The sequence below is a fragment of the Sinocyclocheilus rhinocerous genome, unplaced genomic scaffold (genome assembly GCF_001515625.1).
Source record: "Sinocyclocheilus rhinocerous isolate Xijiao unplaced genomic scaffold, SAMN03320098_v1.1 scaffold2385, whole genome shotgun sequence".
NCBI classification, from domain to species: Eukaryota; Metazoa; Chordata; class Actinopteri; order Cypriniformes; family Cyprinidae; genus Sinocyclocheilus; species Sinocyclocheilus rhinocerous.
The window spans coordinates 469,074-487,826 of NW_015667271.1; the positions used below are offsets into that span (position 1 = coordinate 469,074).

The 18,753-nt window shown below is 37.8% G+C and overlaps 2 protein-coding genes across 2 annotated transcripts in view; both read right to left on the reverse strand.

The window, feature by feature from the left end:
- LOC107733461 (neuralized-like protein 4) overlaps positions 1 to 9,755 on the reverse strand; it is a 36,571-nt gene extending 26,816 nt beyond the window's left edge. Inside the window, exons 1-2 of the mRNA XM_016545077.1 lie at positions 9,579 to 9,755; positions 1,960 to 2,467 (exon numbers count right to left, since the gene is read on the reverse strand). Of these exons, the coding sequence (XP_016400563.1) occupies positions 1,960 to 2,467; positions 9,579 to 9,743 (673 nt within the window). The 5' untranslated portion in view covers positions 9,744 to 9,755. The remainder of the gene's footprint in view (positions 1 to 1,959; positions 2,468 to 9,578) is intronic.
- A 3,841-nt stretch (positions 9,756 to 13,596) lies between these two features.
- On the reverse strand, positions 13,597 to 17,565 carry LOC107733473 (sex hormone-binding globulin-like). Its single transcript, XM_016545104.1, has 8 exons — positions 17,343 to 17,565; positions 16,502 to 16,593; positions 16,165 to 16,354; positions 15,501 to 15,662; positions 15,225 to 15,384; positions 15,010 to 15,146; positions 14,020 to 14,206; positions 13,597 to 13,851 (listed from the first exon to the last, which is right to left on the reverse strand). Exons 1-8 carry the CDS (start codon positions 17,421 to 17,423, stop codon positions 13,694 to 13,696), a joined length of 1,167 nt encoding a protein of 388 aa, XP_016400590.1. The 5' UTR covers positions 17,424 to 17,565; the 3' UTR covers positions 13,597 to 13,693.
- Between the last annotated feature and the right edge of the window lie 1,188 nt (positions 17,566 to 18,753).

Below are 18,753 nucleotides of genomic sequence, written 5' to 3' on the forward strand. Positions count from 1 at the left end.
TTTCCCAAGTGGGTTTAAGGTTTGAAATATTGCATAAATTACATTTGACTGAAATGCTTGTATTGAAACATTTTGCATTCTACCTATGATAAAACTTTCAAGGACTTCTACATTAACTGTTCCCTCCTGGTGGAATGACCTGCCCAGCTCAAACCAAGCAAGTCCTTAATCATTTTCAAAAAACGGCTGAAAACACATCTTTCATCTTAATTTGACCCTCTAACTCTAGCACTCTCTATTCTAATGCTACTTCTAATTTTATCTGCTTGTTTTTAATTAAAAAACTTGACCCTCTAACATTTGCACTGTATATTCTATTTCTATTCTAACTACTTTTATTTATAAAGAAATAAAGAGCCTCTAACACTAGCATTCTATATTCTTTCTCTATTCTTTCTACTTATTTTTTAAAATTTATTATAAATAATGACTTTCTAACAGTAGCATTATCTATTCTTTTTCTGTTCTATTGACTTTTGTTTTTATTTAAAAATGACCCTCTAACACTAGCATTCCCTATTCTTTTTCTATTCTTTCTACTTGTTATCTTTTTATTTATTATAAAAACAAAATAAGCAAACAAACAAAAAAAACTTGGTACGTATAGGCCTACTGTTAGGTGAAGTCCCGCCCTTGTCCCCGCCCCCTACTGTCCTCTTTTTAGAAGACTAAAATATGGTCACCCTAATTACGCTGCTTTTCCATTGTGTCTTCTAAACATGGACGCGTTTGACTGTTGCACTCGCATCTCTTGCAGCGTCTCATGCATGAAACGGCATTCTAAAAACGCGGCGCTGAAGTTAAAATAAGTTCACTCCCATCTTCTTGCATGTTTTACCTATTCCACTGCCCGCGTCGCATCTTTGTCAACACAAAAGCGCGTTCTGTGTGAAGGGCGCCTATATGAGCGCGTCACACGTGAGCGGTTAATCACGTGCCCCGACATGCGGTTGGATCGTTCTTTTCTCTTTACTGTTATCACCGGCATATTGTCAAAGTGTCTAATACTAACATTTGGTAATATTTCTATTCAAAATTGCGATTCCTCGATTTCTAACAATTAAAATCGTGGCAAAACATTAAATTCGAATTAATCGGAAAAATCGCCCAGCCCAAGGTATAACCATCAAGTAAAGTGTAACATTTTGCTTACACCTGGAATACATGCAAATGTACACTTAAATGCAAATGTAATCTTAATTATTATTTTCGAAACGTTTTTAAATATAAAAAAAATGAAATAGAATTTTTTAAAAAAGGTTCATGAATTATTAATTGTGACCCTGGACCACAAAATCAGTCATAAGTAGCATGGGTATATTTGTAGAAATAGGTAACAATACATTGTATGTAAAATTAAATTATCAATTTTTCTTTTATGCAATCATTAGGATATTAAGTAAAGATCATGTTCCATGAAGATATTTTGTAGATTCCTACCGTAAATATATCAAAACTTAATTTTTGATTTGTAATATGTATTGCTAAGAACTTCATTTGTACAACTTTAAAGGCAATTTTCTCATTATTTTGATTTTTTTGCACCCTCAGAATCCAGATTTTCAAATAGTTGTATCTCAGCCAAATATGGTCCTATCCTAACAAACCATACATCAATGGAAATTTAGCTTTCAGATGATGTATAAATCTCAATTTAAAAAAATTTACCTTTATGCCTGGTTTTGTGGTCCAAGGTCACAATTAATAAATATTATTAATCTTTTCGGGAGTCAGAATGCATATTTCTGCTTGTTTCAAAGCACCACATGACTTATATTTTTCAAATATCAATAAGCAGTTTATTAATATAAGAAATAATAATGAACAATTATACCAAGCTACTTAATAAGGTCTTCTTTTCAAGTTTTTGTTAAATAAATAATAGATACGAGCATCATGTTACTGACCCAACTACTTGAAATCCTTCCCATCTCTCTATACTTTGTGGTCAAGTTTTACCTTCCTCTGCTGATCCATTCATCATGGTCGTTGTAGCACCAGCTGCAGACAGCATGATAGCTCCAGCCCTATCATCGTGGCTACGGCAAGCATCTGCCATTATGGACACCGCTTGCGTCGACACAATCTCATCCTCCACCTCTTCACCATCCATTTCAGGTGGGGGTTCACAGCTTACCACAGTCACTTGGGTACACTTCCCATAGAGGTCCACCACGGCCCATAAACGGGAAGGAAGTCCACTTGCCGCCGTGCCACAGTCCTGCCCGTTCACCCACAGATGCAGCTCTCCTTTCCCATTCCGCTGGATCCCCACACGGTCCCCTTCCCCCAGCTGGTCCAGGTCGCGACCGTACTCCTCCAGGACTGAGCGGCTGTCCTTTAGCACAGAGCAGCCGGACACGATCCACGAGCCCCCCTTCAGGCCTGTGGCACTGCTGGGAAATTCCAGACCGGCTGGGTCCAGCGCAGTCACTCCGATCTCTATAGAACCGCTCCACGAGTTCACCTGGATCAAAGGGAATAGAAATGTTAGTCTTAGTCAGTTAGTCAATCCCTTTACGACTCTTTATAAATAATCTCAGAAGTCTCAGAACCATGGTACATGGTGAGCCATGGTGCTCAAATGAGTGCCACAAGTTCAAGCCAGGCTTGCAACATATTATGGTCTTTCTCAATAACTTTCTGTGTCTAATAAAAATAATTTTAAAGGTAAATTATTAGGCCTATTACCTTTAATGTATAATATATATACTCAATGTTTGGGTTTAGTACGTTTTTTTTTTTTGTTAATGTTTACTTATATTTAGCAAGGATACATTAAATACATGTATAATATTACAAAAGATTATTAGAATGATTTCTGAATGATTATGTGACACTGAAGCCTGGAGTAATGGCTGCTGAAAATTCAGCTTTGCCATCACTGGAATAAATTGCACTTGAAAACAATGCCTTTTTACTGTAATATAATTTCACAATATTACTGTTTTTACTGTATTTTTAATCAAATAAATGCAGCCTTGGTGAGCATTTAAAGAGATTTCTTTCAAATATTTTTGAGTGGTAGTGTGTATGTATATATGTGTATGGGGGGGTAATGAGATAAATCACATTTACAGTAATCCACAATTGAAGTCTACAGAGAAGACACTCAAACCAAAAACATGAAAATTATAAATTAATAATAATTACAATGATATCAATTACATATTAATTCTCTTCAAAATTGTATTACAGGAGATACAATTCTGGTATGCTCTCGCACATATGAGCATTTCAGAGTCAACACAGGCAAGTCTTTTAGCTACTTGCTATACGTTCAAAACAATATTTTAATGTTTACTCGAGGACATAGCTTTGTCCAACAGACTTCCATTTCAAGTGCAAGCCATTCATATGACCATTCCTCGAGGGCAGAATTAAAATTATTTTCATTGGTAACTAACATCATGCCACAGGTGCCACTGATTGAGCTAAACTCAAAACATTCAGTTAAACAGATCTCTATCTCACACACTGAAATGTTGTCTCTAGCTTTTGCATAATCACTGCATTCCTCAAATGTCTTTATGTGTAGAGGTCGACCGATATGGGTTTTTCACTGGCCGATGCCGATATTTAGAAATCAGGGCAGCCGATGGCCGATATATGATGCCGATTTTTTGGCCGATTTTCTTTTTTTTTCTTCTTCCCCTTCATCTCTCATAAAAGTGAGTTTGAGTAAATGATTATTGCAGGATACAAGATAGTAATAGTAGTAGTAGCCCAATTTAGAGTAATAATACATGGCTCAAAACTTAAGCACCTTCTCAAAACAGTTCTGAAGCATGCTTTTTGTTTATGTTTGCTGACGGACACCAGTGTTTCTCACAGACTTGCAAATGCAAATTCATTCTCTGCCAGCAAGAGGCGCTGTTGGAGCGGAGATATAGCGGTTTCCCCGGTAACAGCTGTAATCAAATAAGTGCTACTTTATCAGGCATTACAGGAAAGACTAAATGAAAATGACATAGAAGCTTTTCTGAAGACGGTCGGTTCTTTTCAAAGATACATTTTCGTTTTTTTCGAAAGGCGGGCCTTCATTAAAACCCAGAACTAATCGAGCCGTTTGTGCCAGGCTGGGGAGAAAGGTATTGTAATAATGTAAATTATGTGAAAAATAATGCGTTTTTCGAACCACCAAGCATGAGAGCATGTTCTAGTACACCCCCAAAACAAAATCAAGACTTTGTAAAAGAGCATAATAGGACCCCTTTAAGAGTGTGCTGGCCACGAGCGATGACATCGTGGAGGCTATTGTTGGACCCACACACACATTTCATGAGGAAAGTTATCGTGCAAGTTATAATCAGCCCAGAAGTTTCGTCTGAATTGCATATGTTTCTACTTTCACATGCAAATGACTTGCACTTATGAATATGATAACGTTCCGGCATCAATTCTAGTAGGATAAAACGTAATTACGCTTTCGAAACGGTCTGTTTTGCCCTGCCATCATTAGCTGAAGCTGTGTGCGAACAAGAAGCGGCTGCAGAGTGTGAGCTGCTCTGTCTCACGCAGCCAGAGAGAGATTCTCCGGGGTTCCGCAACAACGCTTAGCTGCCCGCATATGCGCCTGCCTATAAATCTGCCTAATTTGCAGCACAATCGGCCGATGCCGATTAATTAAAAAATGCCAAAAGTCAAGCGGTCGACCTCTATTTATGTGGATGGTATGTAGGCTGTCAGTGCAGCAGTACCGTGTGTATCTGGGTTAAGGCAGGCTGAGGAGAGGGACAGGCGGCACTGAATGTGATAAAGTTATTTCTCTAATCTGGTTACATAAGTGACCAGTAATCTGTCCATTGTCTTTTTCCCCTCTGTCTAGAAATGAGGAAACAGTAAGACTGAAAAAATACAGGAAACTGGAATAATATCAGGGAACAATAGGAATAAAATTGTTTTGCTGTGCACTTCCTTTCTCAAGCTTCAAAAACTGAAAATCATTTATTTTAAACATTAGGCGCAGACTATCGTAAAATTGTTTAGGCTGAATTTTATTCGACCAAATCTGACTAAAACATTTTCTCTCCTGAAAACATTTTGTGTAGGAGCTGACTGGATGCAAGATGATGTTAAAAGCATAACAAAAATATACAGAATCAAATTATAAATGTAAATGATAACTATGTCAGTATCATGATTTGAATAAAAATTAGATTATTGGGTCACAATTACTAGTAATTGCATGGATTATTTCGCATTTGTACGCACACGTCTCACTAAAAATTACAACACTTAATTCACAACATGTGCATAAGCACATGAATTTGTTCTTAACCTTGTTTTAATTTGAATAAATTTGGAGTATTCTACATAAGTGATGATGTTCCCTTTATTCACTCTCAGGAAACATATGACTAAAAACGCTCTTGCCTGACAGCATGCGAAGCAAGATCCTCAAGCAATGCCAAGTGTGCCATCCTCAAAAGCAGTTCAAACACAATAAACATTTTAAGACAGACCCAGATTACAGACCTCTCATCTTCACAGCTCAAACGATAATGCAAGCTTTCCTTACCTTTTCACTGTAAATTATTAAATATATTAAAGATGAAATACCCACGTATAAAATGTCATCCTAACAGGCCTAACTAGGCTCGCTGGACTGGGGGGGCAATCAGAAATTGTGGTAGGGCAGCACTTTCTAGGGTAATATATTCATAGTTTACTTTTATTTACTCAATTTTCAGTCTTGCATTTTGTGTCTGTGTGAGTGCAGAAATGTTAAATATATGTTAAATATGTGTAGACAATATTAAGCGAATCAAGCGAATCACATCCACTGCTCCGGGTGTGTGTGTGTGCACTTTGGATGGGATAAAGGCAGAGCACTAATTCCGAGTATGGGTCACCATATTTGGCCACATGTCACGTCACTTTCACTTTTCACTTTCACTTTCACTTATCAAAGCTGTGAAAACCTCCATTACACGACATTTATGAATGTCCTCATTTATAAATACAATACATATTTTTTTGTATAATACTGCATATATAATATTATAATATAATATTATACAGCGTCACACACGGTGGCCTAGAGTGAGCGGCGGCGGCCTACAGTGAGCAGAGGCCGGGGGCTAGCGTGAGGAACGGCGGGAGGGTTAGAGTGAGCAGAGGCGGTGGGCTTGAGAACGGCGCGGCCGGCGGGCTTGCAGCAACCACATGTGACGACTCCGGGCTGGACTCCGCTTCGTCCACGGTGAAGCCGATCCGGCGATCCACAGCGCAAAGTTGTAGTCCCAAAAGTTCTTAATAGCAAGATCTAATTTCTCTGTTAACATTATGCTACAGAATACACACCTTTATTAAAAACATTACAATTTGGGCTGATTAGCCTGCTTATTCCGTTATTATTATTATTATTGTTATTATTATTACTATTTACACATATGAATGGATATGTACAACAAATTATATATAATTATCAATTATATATAATTTGTTAACGAAATTACTGATGGAAATGTTCGTTGACAGACATGGACGTGCAAGTCCTGCAGGTGCAGCACAGCTTATTTATAAATAGCCTATTTACAGACAAACAATAGCCCAGAATGAGCGCAAACGGTTAAAGTTTCACATTAAGCATTGCCATCTCCCTCATAGAAAACCGTTAGCTTAAATAAAACACTTAATGTGGCTTAGCTATATGGACGAAGACAATCATATAAAAAGCCCAAATTTCGGTATGTTTATTAAAAATATGTACTTAACAAGCAGATGAGCCTAGAATATAAAGGCAACGCGCTGAATTGCAAGCATTTTCTTACTATAGAAAACCATTATAAAGAAAACTCTTAATGCGGCTTATGGACGAACACCAAATCCTGTATACAGATAATAAAAAAAAAAATAGGATATACTAAGTAGGGTTACAGGCAAGCAGGTGATTGTGATTGTAATAAAGGCAATTTTATACTTCACTGAACAGAAATGCACTGTTGTGTTTTCTGCTTGGATGTTACGGTTAGCTTTTTATTATTATTTATAATACGATTTTGTGGCTATGAGTTCAAATGTCATTATGTGCGTAATTGTCCATTTTTCCTTTGAACAAAGTGACTGATCCTTATTTAGATAGTACAAATAATAAGTGTTTAATGCTTATTTTCTATTTATTTTTTATTAATTTTTTTTGGCTGGACATTTTTGGGGGGGGCACAAGGAGAATCTGGGGGGGCCGGCCCTGCATCCTAACATGATAATAAACCCCCGAGTATGTCTTAATCCGAAATCGCATTCTTCCTGACAATATAGTAGGCGAAAAACAGTATGTGAAAAGAGTAGTATGTCCAAATTTACAGTATTCATAAAGCAGTAGGCGAAAAGTTCCCAGATGACATACTAGTAGTTTGGGTGAGATTCTGAAGTGCACATTCCATGGACACTTTACTATCCCATGAAGCCATGGGAGAGGATTTGTGAACCGCAGTGAAGCAATGCAACTGTCACATGACAATGACAACATCCATAAATTCATACTATACAGAACAAACTCTTTTACAGTCACAAACTAATTAACTACTAAAGAATGTGATTTCCAATGTGCTTTTTCCTTAAGTGCGGTTTCGGTTGTTCCTACATTTTTTCTGTGAATCATAATTTGCTTGCACGCGCATTTTCAGACGCTTAGTGAATGAGACCCATTGTGTTGCTTTGTTTGAACTTCTTTTTTCAGAAATCTTTCTGAAATGCACTCTTGTCTGTTCACAGTAACATGATCAATTCAATTATCATACACTGACAGGGTATGATAAAACAGGGTTTTAATATATAACAACATTATCCTGCTTTGGTGGTCAAAACCATTCCCAGTAGGGCTGCACGATAAATCGCATGCTATATTTAATGCGCATCTTGTTAGTAAAGCCGGTTCTGTAATCAGCGGTAAATCTCCATCACGTGCGGGCTTTCACATGGAGCAGCATTTACTACACAGAGCCGTTGTTCACTGACAAGCTGCGCTAAACCATGTTCATATATGAACATTAAATATCGCATTCGATTTATCGTGCAGCCCTAATTCCCAGTGGTTCATCTTACCTCAGATGAAGTGATAATTGGTTGCCTTCTTATGCCCTTGAATAATCATTAAATCACCCATGGCATTATTATATTCACTATTAAAATCACAGCTTATACACTGCAAAAAGCAAATAGAAGTAGCAGCGGCAGTGTGAGAGATGCCCTGCTGTAAAGCCATATGGTACGTGAGCAGACAGCAAGGTCACTCTTAATTAAAAATCCATAGACAACAGTACAGACTACCGATATGAACTAAATGCTGCTCAGCTATCTATTGAAATGCATTAACAGAGATAAAAGTAGAATTTCGTAGGTAAGAAAGGTCAAGCATGTTTACATGAATCAGCTGACTGTCTATCAGCCTTTAAATGTGCGGAAAAAAACTGACTGACTAGAATCTGAGAGCTGAGAATGTCAAAGAATAAACTTTTCTTCATTATGTGTGACTTGTAAGATATTACAGTTTGATTTAAACTCTTTAATGGCTTCAAGGTTGATGTGAGGCTAACAAGCAGTATGTTATGACAATGAGCATCTGCATACAGGCAACAACTTCTCATTGTACAACATTACGAACACCTCAAATGTGAATTTTGAAGACGTTTTTTTGAAAAACACATGCTGTTAAGAAAATTGAGATACCAGTTGATCATGCGCAAGCTGAAAAAGGCATGATTATTATGTAAATAATAAATACTATGCATCTAGGCAGCTGTTGTCTTTGATTTTGTGAACTGTCAAAAAGGAGAAGAAAAATGAAAATATTAATTTGATTATAATTTGTAGGGAAGATGTGTTTGATGCTTATGCAATCCTTCTATTCATAGATTTGTAAACATCATAATTTCAGGACCACTACTACAATTCATGAAGCCTGAGACAACATTTTTGTGTGGTTCCCTTCTCCCACAGTCCAAAATGAGCAGGCCTCCCTCTGGTCACAGGAAACAACCTTCCCGTTATTCTCTAGGACCATGCTATGCTTGCTTTGGTCATCTTGTTTTTGAACGAATCACCTGACTGCATGATTTAATGACTCACGACACGCGAAAAGACAGTCACTTGATATAACCTGCAGAAAGGGTCACTTAACTAATCAGTGAATTCAAAAGAATCGATTCACTAGAATGAATCAAAACCAGCAGCTAAGCTAAGGACACAACACACGGTGTGTGTACATGTTTACATGAGCTTCCAATTTAACATAATATAGTAGTATTTCACAAAAATATTCTGTGTATATGCAGACTGTTGTGATCAGATGAGATTCATCTGATAGTGATGGAATCGCATGGAATGACAGTCCAGGAATAGCCAAGCAGACCAGCATCCAAACATCAACAGCACTGACAAACCATGACAGATGACCGCAAAAGCCGCAGCACACGCACGTCCTGAGACATCCACACACCTAACACCACGCATGACCTATGAATAAGCTCTGACAGTGAACCACTGCAGACGATCTGACACACTCCCACCCTTCTCTCGATTTCTCTCTCCCTCTCTCTCTCTCTCTCTCTCTCTGGTGGGACATTCTTGTTTACCTTCTTGTCGATGCGGACAGTGAAGACATCTCGGTCCCGCAGCGGCTCCCGACTCAGGACCAGGCCGTGGTTGAATTCCTGTACCGGCTGATTCCGTTGAGCGGTTCGGTTGGAGTTCGACAAACCGATCAGTTTTCCGCTGCGCGGATGCAGCTCAGCCGCCATCTTCGCACGGGCGGCGCGATGCACGACAGCGAGCGTCGTTTTGCGACAGGGGAGAGTCGCTTGTGGGCAACTCGCCATTGGCTCTGGGTATATTGGTCGGCATAAATAAATATCAGTGCACTGATTCTTGAGTGTGTAAATAGAATACAGCAAACGCGCACGAGCCGATAAAACTGGATAAATGTGCTGGAGGTAGGTAATATGTGAGTATACAGACAAATAAATACTCAAACGTCACAGTTTACAACATCACAAATGAAGTTAGTGATGAATTAAACAACCCTCTCACACACGAAGAACTCAATTATATAACGTTAACGATTTTAACAATCTCTATCAAGACCTGTACTTGGGAATTGCTTAAAACCGAGTATTTTCTAAGGAAATTTAAACAGAAAACTGATTAATCTATTACTGAAATTAAAAAATAACCCAATTTTAAATTTGTGGAAACTGTGTTGAAAAAGTCCTCTAGATGGCAGTGGATTACTGATAAACCTGCATAACAACAATGAAGCTCATGTAGCCAAAAACATTAGATGGGTGTTTATTAAACTTTTTGTGTTCTTTGAGTTTATTTATTTAGCATAAAGATTACGTTTAAAATGTCTTTTTAAATAAATCAATAAATAAAATTGTTCCAGGGGTTGATTTATTGTTATAGTTGAGGTCAAAAGTTTACAAAGGTGAAAACTTTTGAACAGAATGGAGATGTGTACATTTTTCTTATTTTGCCTAAATATCATATATATATTTAGGATTGCCTATCAGAGGCTACAGAAGATAGTTACATGTTTTCCAGAAGACAAAATAAGTTCAATTTAACCTGATCTTCAAGTTCAAAAAGTTTTCACCTCCCAGTTCTTAATGAATGGTTTTTCCTTCTGGAGCATCAGTGAGCGTTTGAACCTTCTGTAATAGTTGCTTATGAGTCCCTTAGTTGTCCCCAGTTTGAAAATATGGATCTTAAAATCATACAGTCATTGTTGGAAAGGGTTCAAATGAACAAAAATGCTGGGGGGGGGAAATAATTTGTGGGACCTTAAGGATTTTTCTGAAGAACAGCAGGCAGTTTAACTGTTCAGGACAAACAAGGGGCTCATGAACAACTATCACTAAACAAACAAACAAACAAATAACCAAAAAAAAAAAAAAAACACAGCTGTGGATCATTCAGGTAAGAACACAGTATTAAGAATCTAGTGTATATAAACTTTTGAATGGGGTCATTTTTATAAATTAAACTATTATTTAACTAATATTATTTTGTTGACTATATGTAAACATCTTTTATGTGAAATATCTTATTCAGGTCAGTACTACATAAACAATAACATGCATTTTGTATGATCCCTCTTATTTGCCCCCATTTTTCATGAGCTGAACTCAAAGATCTAAGACTTTTTCTATGTACACAAAAGGCCTATTTCTCTCAAATATTGTTCACAAATCTGTCTAAATCTGTGTTAGTGAGCACTTCTCCTTTGCCGAGATAATCCATCCACCTCACAGGTGTGGCATATCAAGATGCTGATTAGACAGCATAGACAGCATGCAGGTGTGCCTTAGGCTGGCCACAATAAAAGGCCACTCTAAAATGTGCAGTTTTATCGCATTTATCGCACCCACAGATGTCGCAAGTTTTGAGGGAGCGTGCAATTGGCATACTGACTGCAGGAATGTCCACCAGAGCTGTTGCCCGGGAATTGAATGTTCATTTCTCTACCATAAGCCGTCTCCAAAGGCGTTTCAGAGAATTTGGCAGTACATCCAACCGGCCTCACAACCGCAGACCACGTGTAACCACACCAGCCCAGGACCTCCACATCCAGCATCTTCACCTCCAAGATCGTCTGAGACCAGCCACCCAGACAGCTGCTGCAACAATCGGTTTGCATAACCAAAGAATTTCTGCACAAACTGTCAGAAACCATCTCAGGAAAGCTCATCTGCATGCTCGTCGTCCTCATCAGGGTCTCGACCTGACTGCAGTTCGTCGCCGTAACCGACTTGAGTGGGCAAATGCTCACATTCGATGGCGTCTGGCACTTTGGAGAGGTGTTCTCTTCACGGATGAATCCCGGTTTTCACTGTACAGGGCAGATGGCAGACAGCGTGTATGGCGTCGTGTGGGTGAGCGGTTTGCTGATGTCAACGTTGTGGATCGAGTGGCCCATGGTGGCGGTGGGGTTATGGTATGGGCAGGCGTATGTTATGGACAACGAACACAGGTGCATTTTATTGATGGCATTTTGAATGCACAGAGATACCATGACGAGATCCTGAGGCCCATTGTTGTGCCATTCATCCACGACCATCACCTCATGTTGCAGCATGATAATGCACGGCCCCATGTTGCAAGGATCTGTACACAATTCCTGGAAGCTGAAAACATCCCAGTTCTTGCATGGCCAGCATACTCACCGGACATGTCACCCATTGAGCATGTTTGGGATGCTCTGGATCGGCGTATACGACAGCGTGTTCCAGTTCCTGCCAATATCCAGCAACTTCGCACAGCCATTGAAGAGGAGTGGACCAACATTCCACAGGCCACAATCAACAACCTGATCAACTCTATGCGAAGGAGATGTGTTGCACTGCGTGAGGCAAATGGTGGTCACACCAGATACTGACTGGTTTTCGGACCCCCCCGGACCCCCCAATACAGTAAAACTGCACATTTTAGAGTGGCCTTTTATTGTGGCCAGCCTAAGGCACACCTGTGCAATAATCATGCTGTCTAATCAGCATCTTGATATGCCACACCTGTGAGGTGGATGGATTATCTCGGCAAAGGAGAAGTGCTCACTAACACAGATTTAGACAGATTTGTGAACAATATTTGAGAGAAATAGGCCTTTTGTGTACATAGAAAAAGTCTTAGATCTTTGAGTTCAGCTCATAAAAAATGGGGGCAAAAACAAAAGTGTTGCGTTTATAATTTTGTTCAGTATATTTCACAAAAGACAGTCATTCGGGCTTGGAATGACATGATGGTGAATAGATGATACAAATTTGCTAAATTTTCCTTGGTTGTTGTTTTTATGTTGTATGTCAATCTCCCAGTAAACACAGAACGTTCCCCTACATGAGGTGATGGTCGTGGATGAATGGCACAACAATGGGCGAGTGGCCTTTTATTGTGGCCAGCCTAAGGCACACCTGTGCAATAATCATGCTGTCTAATCAGCATCTTGATATGCCACACCTGTGAGGTGGATGGATTATCTCGGCAAAGGAGAAGTGCTCACTAACACAGATTTAGACAGATTTGTGAACAATATTTGAGAGAAATAGGCCTTTTGTGTACATAGAAAAAGTCTTAGTTCAGCTCATGAAAAATGGGGGCAAAAACAAAAGTGTTGCGTTTGTAATTTTGTTCAGTATATATATACATACACACACACACACACAGTCAAATTTAATTTATTTATAGATTTTTTCTTATTACTGTCATAAACTTAAGTCTTAAAATATGAACTTCCATGTATATATGGAAATATGATGCATTATCAGACTAACCCATAATTAATTAATTAATTTGTTTATTTGGTTTATTTATTTTACATGACCTGCACATTTTTTTGTGTTTTCTTCATGGAGTATACATTTTTGAAACAACAATGAAACAATGAATCTTTTATTGATCTTGATTTATTTTGTTGACTAAAAGATGTTCATTGAAAAACATTCCCTTTTAAATGCATTTGTACAAAAGGGATTTACCTTTTTCAACCATTAATGTACTGGAAAGATGTGCCATTTAATTTCAAATGTATTTTATTGCTCAATGGAACATAACAGCCCATCAGTAAATTTTTGGAGGTTTTGGGTCAACTGAACATTGAGCTTTTTTAAATAGGCCTACCTATGACAGATATAAGATGTGTGGAACATGAAGAGAATCTTAGAGTTTAGCCCGCCAGGATCAATGCCTTGTATCTCTATTAAGTGAGTTCATTCATTGCTTCTGTAGGACAGCTGTGAGATGATACTGCTGTGTGTTTGTACAATGCCCGATCAAGATCAATGACCTGGCCTTGGACAAGGATTTTCTCCAGACACCCACGCAGGTAATGTGTATTTTTTGCCTCCTCACTGTCACCTGAAAAAAAGGGTTCGATGTGAAATATAAGGATTTGTTTAATACAAAAAATAGTGTCTACTTGACAGATACAAGCGAAACATTGAGAATTTAACACAGAACATAGAGAATATTGGAGAATGTACTTGAGCACGGAAATTCTTGCTTACTTCCACCTCGCAAATTTACCTGGCACTCCCCCAAAAGTCAGTAGCATCCCATTTTTCCACATGGAGAAAAAGTCCAGACTTTCCGTTTCAAGCTCTGGTTTGCTGTTTACCACAAGTGAATGTTTCAGTATGGTGAAAGTAAGTGTTGCAGGTTCATGGGGAGGGGCAACACTTTCCGATCCCTCTTTCAGGCCCAACTGCACCTCCTGTTACAGTGCAGATTAATGGGTAGCACTTCACAATAGGGTCCCATTAGTTAATGCATTAACCAAGCTTTACTTATGTAGAGCAAAGCATTTGTTACAGTATTTATTAAAGGAATAAATAGTTCATCCAAAAATGAAAATTTTGTCATCATTAACTCACCCTCATGTCGTTCCAAATTTGTATAAGTTTCCTTCTTATGTTGAACACAAAAGAAGATATTTTGAAGAATCAAACAGTTGGTGGTCCCCAATGACTTCCATAGTAGGGATGCCAAAAAAAATGCTATTGAAGTCAATGGGGACCATCAACTGTTTGATTACCAACCTTCGTCAAAATATCTTCTTTTATGCTCGACATAAGAAAGAAACTCATACAGGTTTGGAACAACATGAGGGGTAAGTAAATGATGATACAATTTTCATGTTTGGGTGAACTATACCTTTAATTTTTGTTCATTTTAGTTCATAAAAATACAACTGTTCTCAGGACTATTAAATAATATGAACAGGTACTCTTTTTGAATTATAATAAAGTATTAGTAAATGTTTAACGTTAACTAAGATTAATAAGTCCTTAATTTTTCATTATTAGTTCATGTTAAGTAATATAATGTTAACAAATGGAACCTTATTGTAAAGTTTGACCAACAAATGTTATGAAAGATTGCTCGTAATAGACCTGTGTACTTTTAAACAAACAATCTCTAGTTTTCTTTGTAATAATCATTAGTGGGGTCATCATTTAAATGTCAATAGCATTTCATTAATGATAGGATTTTTTTTTTTTTTTACTGTGTACATACCTTGACATCTTTATTCCCTTCTAACTCTCTCAAAACATACTCAAATCCTGTGCTTTGGAGACTCAACGTTGTCCCAGTCCAGGATCCAAAGATCTCGACTGTGATACCGGCCTCTTCCGTCTTAAGTCCAGGAAGATCTGCCGTGATATATGTATGGAAGAATAACGTCATCTAATCTGTGATGCAAGTTTAAACATACATGATTCTTCGCTCACCAGATGTATTAAACATAGCCACTCCAGTTCCTGGAAAATAGCTCCCTTTCTTGATCTCAGAGAAGCAGTGCTGGTGTTCCCATGTTGAGTCTGCATCCCAGGGGGTACTGAGATTTAGCCAATGCCCTCCTCTTATACAAGCATCCATTTCTGGCTCAAACTGAGAAATAAAATAAAGAAAAGGACATTTTATGTGGTCAGTCAATGCTGTCAGTGATAATTAGTTATTTTTCACTTTTCAGTTAAAATATTAATGGAAAATACAAGTAAACATACTGGATGGAAGAGCTTTTGTTTGTCCACCAGCATGCCACCAAGAGCAAGACGTATCTTTCCCGTTAGTTCATCTTCTGCCAGTTTAGAATGAAGACCGACTATAAGCTCTACATTGTTGTTTACCTCTAGCACCACAAATTTGCCCTCACTGCGCACCTCCAGCTGTCCAAAACCAACAAAGAATCCTTAGAAGATTTATCACTTCATCAATAAATCCCAAATCACATTTCATCAATAAATCCTGTGAAAAAAAAGTATTATGGTTTCCACAAAAGTAATAAGCAATACAACTGTTTTAAACATTGATAATATAAAGAAATGTTTCTTGGGCACCAAATCAGCATATTAGAATTGATTTGTGACACTGAAGTTTTCATGTGACACTGAAGACTGGAATAATCACAGGAAATTAAAATTTAAAATATATTCAAATAGAAAGCAATTATTTTGAATTGTAATAATATTACATTATATTGTAATATTCACTGATCACATAAATGTAGCCTTGGTGAGCATAAGAGACTTCTTTCAAAAACATTTAAAAAAATCTTAAAGACCTCAAACTTTTAAGCTGGTGTATATAGTATCATATATACAAAGGGTTGTTGCTTTAAATTGCTTCAGAGAAATCAGTAGAGATTTAGAAAAGAGAAATGATATTTACCAAGTGCCAGGCCCCATCATTGAGTTTTCGACCTCCTTTTACGCTCACTAAGATGTCTGCTTTCCCAATCTGCATTTCAGGTATGCCATCACGCAGTGAAAGCACAAACCAGTCCTGTCCTTCTTTGGTGTCTCCATAAAAGACGGCCCCCTCTGGGTCAAGGGTCCGAAACTCAAAGAAAGATCTAATGCTGTAAGTGCGAGGTAAGACATCTCACCATCAAATCTGCCACTATGATGTTCTGTATGTTTGAATTACATTACACGATGAGCAACTACTGCAGTTGAGCGCCAAGAAATTGAGATTTACAAAGCGAAGTGGAATCAAGTCAACTCACCTTGTGATGTCAGAGAGATTTGCGCTCGTCTGCATTAAGGGAGTCCATTTGGACTGTCTGTGTGCGAGATTGATGACTCCCTTGCCAGATATCTGTCTCAGTCATCCCAAAAATCAGAGAACAGTTTTGACATCACACAACAAAAATCATACAGCAGCCAAGCATGCTCAGATTACATTGAGACATATCTCCCGCACTCTCGCTAAAGGCTAGGTAAACACAGGCATCTGCGATATCCCAGACAAGCCGCCAATATAAATACTGCTGCCCCGGGCAAGTGTGGAACCAGGGTTCAGCGAATTCAGAGTTGAATATGCTAACCGTGCAACGACTTTGTCAGCTAAAGTTGCTGGAAACCAGCCATTTAGCTCAAAATATACAATGCGTGCTGTGGTCTTCTGTAATATGTTTTGAAATGTAGAATTTGGACATGTTAGCAGATGCATGAACTGTTATTCCAAAATGATTTCATTTATCATGGCAATACTGATTCAGGATTTTTTTTAAATAAAAAAATATAATTAAAGAAAGAGCTTAGATGTTTTTCATAAACTGTATACATTCACTACATACACTATATATGTGTGAAGTGGATCAAGCAAGTAAGTATACTTATTAGAATCTTCATTCATATCTGTGCTTTCTACTTTAGCCTTTACCTTTTAATTTCTGTTGATTCAGTTGCATGGTAACAATTGCCTCTGCAGTTTTACGCTTGCAAATTATATTTAACATAGTAAAGAGCACTAGTTTCCCAACATAATTTCCTAGTAACAAACCTTTTTGATTATATTATATCTTTTATATCTTCAGACCTGTCTTTTAGAGATCTTATACTCACCTGTTCACCTGACACTCTCCTGCACAGCAGAATCAGGTACGGGCCTAACAGTAGTATGACCAATTCCTTTAGATAGTCCATTCTCTTTTAACTCCAGAGGTTAGAACAGGAGTAGAAACAAGAGGGAATGGAATCAGGACATAAGCTAGAGGACTTTTGTTTAGCCTACTGCCATCAGACTACCTCTCTCTCTCTTTCGCTGAGAAGTGAGTAAACTCCAGTTTAGCACACAGCTTCCCCATAAGACCAGTGACTAAGGATGTCGACATCACAGCACTGGAAAGTATTGATTTTGGGCTTGTTTGTTTGAGCGTACAGGTCTTTTGTATGCTGATAACCAGTGTACAATTTCATTATTGGCATTCAATTACATGTTTGTGCTATGGTGTTTAATGACTACAAAACATGAAGTGGGTGAAAGTAGGGAACAAAATGGAAAAAAATGAATGACTGAATGGTTGTACACTGTAAGAAAAAAATGCAAAAATTACTTTTAGGGACATGTGTATCTTTAGTACAACAAAATACTAATATATAGCCTTTAGGGATAGATAAGATAAAAAACAGTTTTGACTTATGTTAAAGGTACAATTTTGCATATTTTTTCTGACAGTTTACTCCTAAAAAAAGTACAGAACATTAAAAAAAAACAGTAGACCGAGATTTTTGTAAAGTCTTTTATCAAGTGCTGATAATATACATCAAAATTGTCAGAACAATCAAAAGCTAAACATTATAATTTTTTGGCATAAACTGCCTTCTGTAAATGCATTTTCTTAAAGGGGTCATATGATGTTGCTAAAAAGAACATTATTTTGTGTATTTGGTGTAATGTAATGTGTTTATGTGGTTTAAGGTTCAAAAAACACATTATTTTCCACATACTGTACATTATTGTTTCTCCTCTATGCCCCGCCTTTCTGAAACGCGTAAATTTTTACAAAGCTCATCGGTCTGAAAAGCAAGGTGTGCTCTGATTGGCCAGCTATCCAGTGCGTTGTGATTGGCCGAATACCTCAAGCGTGTGACGGCAATGTTACGCCCTTACCATATTGTGATGCCTTGTACCGGCCAGAGTGACGAGACAAAAACATTAAAACCCATTATAAACGAGGCATTGATATTGTAATTTCTTAGGTTAGTAAAAATAATTTTGAGTGGCAAATGAGGATACATCTTAACGTTTCTTAGATTTTTAGAGTAACCCATGTGGCTCTCTTTTTTTGCAGTGCATAATTAAGAAAAATTATAGAAAATTTTTTTTTTTTTTTTTTCCCCTGTCCCCATCCTCGACCTGGCAGTTAGTCTGATTACATAACAATTGAACTTTGAAAGGTAACTCATGTTTGTTCGTCCAGTACAGTGAAACCTTGATGTATGACTAGTGAGACGTAGGTGTTTTTTTTTTTTT